The sequence below is a fragment of the Solanum stenotomum genome, chromosome 9 (assembly GCF_019186545.1).
Source record: "Solanum stenotomum isolate F172 chromosome 9, ASM1918654v1, whole genome shotgun sequence".
Taxonomy (NCBI): Eukaryota; Viridiplantae; Streptophyta; class Magnoliopsida; order Solanales; family Solanaceae; genus Solanum; species Solanum stenotomum.
In genome coordinates, this window is record NC_064290.1 from 1,464,050 (window position 1) to 1,469,290 (window position 5,241).

At 36.9% G+C, this 5,241-nt stretch overlaps 1 protein-coding gene across 1 annotated transcript; it reads left to right on the plus strand.

The window, feature by feature from the left end:
• Window positions 1-729: 729 nt before the first annotated feature.
• On the plus strand, window positions 730-5,015 carry LOC125876972 (protein VTE6, chloroplastic). The gene is made up of 5 exons (XM_049558265.1): window positions 730-1,189; window positions 2,124-2,377; window positions 3,121-3,244; window positions 4,455-4,559; window positions 4,645-5,015. The coding sequence occupies exons 1-5, from the start codon at window positions 791-793 to the stop codon at window positions 4,729-4,731; spliced, it is 969 nt and encodes a 322-aa protein (XP_049414222.1). The 5' UTR covers window positions 730-790; the 3' UTR covers window positions 4,732-5,015.
• Window positions 5,016-5,241: the final 226 nt, after the last annotated feature.

A 5,241-nucleotide genomic window follows, 5' to 3' on the forward strand; every position in this document is an offset into this window, starting at 1 on the left:
TCTTCAAAGTTACATGAATTAAATAGTGTTCATTTATTTCATACATGAACTTCAAAGAGAGTTACGGATGATCTTTGAAGAGAGTTACGGATGATCTTTGAAGAGAGTTACGGATGATCTTTGAAGAGAGTTACGGATGACATCCACATTAATGTATTTATAACATTAACTACTTTTTTTAAAAAAAATCAAATTTGTATTGAGAATAGACCTATTTACTTATATTAGTCTTTAATAAACATCTTGTCCTTAGGCTCGTAAGTATCTCACTCAACTTAATTGATTTCATCTTCAAGCACCAAAGCTGGAAAAGAATGGGGCTCAATTATTTAAATTTGTCTGAGAAATCTCATTTTGAGGATAAATGTTTCTTATTAAATGTAATTTAATGAAAATTATTTAACAAAAACAATATTGAAGTAGAGAAGTTCTCCATTGACATATGCAGTTAATACATAAATAATGAGAGAATATTTTGTCGACACAAATTTAGAGCCCTAATTATCGATTCACATGAATCCAATAATTTTTTTCGAACATACATATATGAATTTTTTTTATTAAATATTGATGATTATTTGTTCTTAAGTATTACTTTAATATTAACTTAAGGTCGTCCTAGGAATTAATAAATTTGGGGCTACGAATGACACACAATTCTAAATCCAGGGATCTAATGTGCAAATTACCCCAACAAAGAACCTTAGTTCCGGTTCCAGCGACTCGCGGTTTATTGACGACTCCACGGCTTCCGGAGTCTTACGTGAGAAGCTCTAAAGCTTCTTTAAAAATGGCTTTTTCAACTCTTTCAATGCCAAGACTTCCATTACTTCTCCGTTTTCAAAGACCAAAGCTTTCATTTTTAACCTCAAATCTCCAAACCCCATTTGACCAATTTCCTCATTTGTCAACTCTAAACCCTAGACATCATCAGAGATCATCAATGAAAGCACAAGCATCAGTGTCTGATCTTGGAATTGTCGAAAGAGCAATTCAATTGGTCCAATCTTCACCACCCACGTGGCAATCTGCTTTGCTGAGTAATATCATAATCTTTACTTTGGGTTCTCCACTTTTAGTCTCTGGTTTGTCACTTTCTGGTATTGGGGCTGCTTTCTTGCTTGGTACTCTTACTTGGAGAGCTTTTGGTTCGTCTGGGTTTCTTCTTGTTGCCACATATTTTGTTATTGTAAGTAAAAATTTGAACTTTGTTAGTGTAAGTGTTGTTTTAAGGATTCTACTTTGTTTAAATTATGCTTATGTATATTTTAGATCAATGGGAAAATGAAGTAGAATACTTAAGCATGAATGCTTGCTTGCAATCCCTCTTTCTTTGTTTGGTTAGTGGAACCTTATTAGCAAACATGAAAATGTATTGATATTAACCGATCTAGATTGTCGAATTAGGTCTCACGCCCCACGAGCTAGCTTAAAGGGAGTAGGATTGACCAAGCCATATAACTCATCCCTCAGCGATGTACTATATTTCTCGTCAACCTCCCAATGCCAAGACCATTTTCTGAAGTAGAGCATGTACATTCATGGACTGCATGGTGATCTCCCCTCGATTGGTGTGGGGGGCCACATTCGATGGGCTTAGCTCTAATATCATGTCAAAGAAATGGATCTTGAGTCTAACTCAACTTCAAAAGCTAACTCATGAATGTACACGCTCCAGTCCGGAAAAGGGTTTGGGCATGAAGGGGTTGTTGAAGAGAAATATACGACATCGGTGAGAAATGAGATTCTTGGACTCCTTATAATTTATATAGCTTTGGCAGGCGTCCTCCCTCTTGAACTAGCTTGTGGGGATGAGTTAGATACTGGGATCTAATCTAACTGTCACCTATTATCAAAAAAGATTTTCCACGTGTTTGGCTCATGAAAAAAGAAAAGAATCAATCCCACACGTGAGGGGGACTGTTGAGAATATAATAAATGTGTGTTCTCTCCAACAACTTAATATTTGAGATGAGAGTCACACACTTCAACATAGATAATCTTTGGGATGTCTTTCGAGTGGAAATAATGATGGATATTATTGGCATATGCTGTCCTGCTTTGGCTGATGATTCTGATAATAAAATGTTAGGATTCTTGGACTAATAAGTTAAACCAAACAGGGCACAGCTGCGACTAAGGTGAAAATGGCTCAGAAAGAGGCTCAAGGGGTTGCAGAGAAGAGGAAAGGAAGGAGAGGACCTGGAAGTGTGATAGGCTCCAGTGCAGCCGGTTGTGTTTGTGCATTCTTATCAATTAATGGTGTTGGTGGGGAGGCATTTACTCGCCTCTGGGAACTTGCATTTGTAGCCAGTTTCTGTACCAAGTTGAGTGATACTGTCTCGAGCGAGATAGGAAAGGCATATGGCAAAACTACGTGAGTACAGCCTCTTCACCTCTGGCTAAATACTAAGAATTTGATGTACTGAAAACAGTGACTTGTTTACGTAGAAACTGGAAATACATTCTTTAATTGTTTCTGGAATTCTGTTAATTCTCAAGTCTAAATTAGTGAAAAACACGGTAAAGGTAATTTACATGTAAAAAATGAAGACTGAAAATTTATCCTTTGAAAACCCAAGGACTTGTAAAAGTCTCATAATTTTGTAGAGTTGCCAGTTGGGGCAGCTTGCATGGACCTCTACTATTTCACTGGGTACTTGCTACCTCCCACCAATACATGTACCGGTTAACACCACCTATCAAGGCTTAGTAGATGGGAAGAAATCACCTGGTATTTTTTTTTGTCTCAGTTGGGATTTGAATCATGGTCTCCAATGTTTGCACTTTGTACCCGCTTCGTTGACCACTAAACCACGCCCGTAGGTGCTAGAATTGCCTGTCAGTATTGCAGCATGCAATTTTACATAATTTAGTTTTCATCTTAGGTAGTTAGGTGCGTGATGAGCTCTGTGACTTAACACTTTTGTGGAGTGTGGACTGCTATTTGTAGTCATATACAATTTTAGATAGTACTAACTGCAAAGTTTATCTCCTTTGGAAGGAAATCGTAAGCAACTCAGACCACTTCTCACTTTTTTTTCTCTCAATTCTGTCATCAGCTAGAGCAGATGACTCTCTTTAAGAATTGTCTGCTGAGTACTTGCACAACAATTGCAGGTATCTTGTCACCACATTCAAGGTAGTGCCTCGGGGCACTGAAGGGGCTGTGAGTGCTGAGGGAACCTTAGCTGGGCTTATTGCTTCAGTTCTCCTTGCTTTTGTTGGTTATCTAAAGGGTCAGGTATGCCTTCCATAAATGGTTCTAAATTTTGAAACTTTTTGCTTTGTGGCTATATGGTTTCTGTTTTATAAAGTACAATAATCTGGAGATACTAGTCTATAATGGGATTAAGGATATGGAAACAAAAATGTCACGTTTAATTTTTTTGCATCTAGGTTCTATTATATGATTTAACTCTTAAGTCCCTGAGGTCTACAATGGTCCAGGTTGAGGCCATTAAAGAATTTTGGTGATCAGAAATGTTGGAGAAAAAATTGGGAACAAAACGCATTGAAATTGTTGTGGGGAGTAGCTGTAATAGAATTTTGGTATAGGAAGTAGTTGGAGAAGAAAGTGTTACTTCTTTATCAGAAAGGAAGTGTTGGACTAACTGTGGGCACTATTGCGGGCTCAATGGGCTGGGATTCATGTTTTCACAGGATTTTTTGGCTTATTGCTTGAGGTTGTGAGGAAGGAAGGATTGTCTTTTTGCTGTACTAGCATAATATATTGTTTGTGATGTTGAAGTATTTCGTCTACCCTCAATTAATGTGGAATGTTCTGCCTATCAGTATCTAATCTGGCGAGGATTGAAGGTTATGACTTATGAGTCTCATATCACTCTTGATAGTCTCCAAGTTATCATAGTTTTTTATTGTATTTTAAACTTATAGATGTATCCTTTTGAAGCCTTGTTGATAGAATCATAAAGAGTGTAATTGAAAGTGGTTGCATTGTTTTAGCAATCCTATTCTTCTCCTTTCCCTTCTAGGATTAGTGTGAACATATTGAGTTTTTCGTGCTATGAAGATGTGCAAGGCTGGAGTGATAATTATGTGTAGTGTTTCAGACAAAGAGGGTACTAACTAATTTTCTGACAAAGTGAGTACTAACTATTTTTCTATCCGAATATACTATGACATGGGTGATTTTCGATGAAGGTAAATCCTTGCATTATATCACCTCATTGGCTGATATCTTAGCAAATGTTTAGGGCTGAGCACCCGAGGCAGGGAGATTTCCATGGTTTTAGCCCATCTAGAATATCTTTATTTTATTTTGGATCAGTTAACTGTGGAAACATTCACTACATCTATAGCTTTGTCTTACCCGTGCTGAGAGACAAATACAAATACCATTTATTCTACTCTCTTCAATTTTTCGTTTATTACTTTGATTAAACTTTTAGGACGACCTATTCCGTATTCTGACCAGAATTATTTTTTTCCAGATTAACATACCTGGGGCTGCGATATGTGTAGTAGCCGCCCAGATAGCAAACTTTGGTGAAAGTCTAATAGGCGCTTCACTTCAAGAGAAAGAAGGATTTCGTTGGGTATGTACTTTTCTGAACAGATGTCTTAACGTTTACTCAGAGATGTTAAGTAATTCACTCACCTTTTTTGTCCCTTGATGTTCAGCTAAACAATGATGTTGTGAACGTCATCAACATATCCTTGGGAAGTATCTTGGCCGTCCTAATGCAGAAAATAATACTCCAAAGTTAGCGAACTTAAATCTATGCACATACTTGTAGTGTGGAGCTTGAATTCCCGCCTTTCATTGCATACAGAGTGGAACATATCGTCGAGATATAAAAGAGACCAGCAATGGGACTTAGAGGGGGACAGAATCATCTGAGCTAGAAACGAAGACTTGTTAGAATATTTATGTTGTTAATAGTTGAGAAACAATTCTGATATGTCACTCCTCAACTTTACCAAATTATTTCAGTGGCAAATGTATTGTTTCCAATAGTGTTGTACACAGTTATATTTGGTTACTCACAAAATAGTTTATGTAAGATCCTAGGCATAATACAGAAACGTGTTCTTTAACTTGGCTTCAACTGATATCTATGCTCTCCAACTTTGGTTGTGTACAAATAGACACAAATTTATATAAAATTGAACAAATAAACACATGTTCTGCGAGGTATAATACACGTAGAATGTGAAATGCGTATATGAGGCATGTGTTTACTTGTTTAACTTTATACAAGTTTGAATGCTACTGTA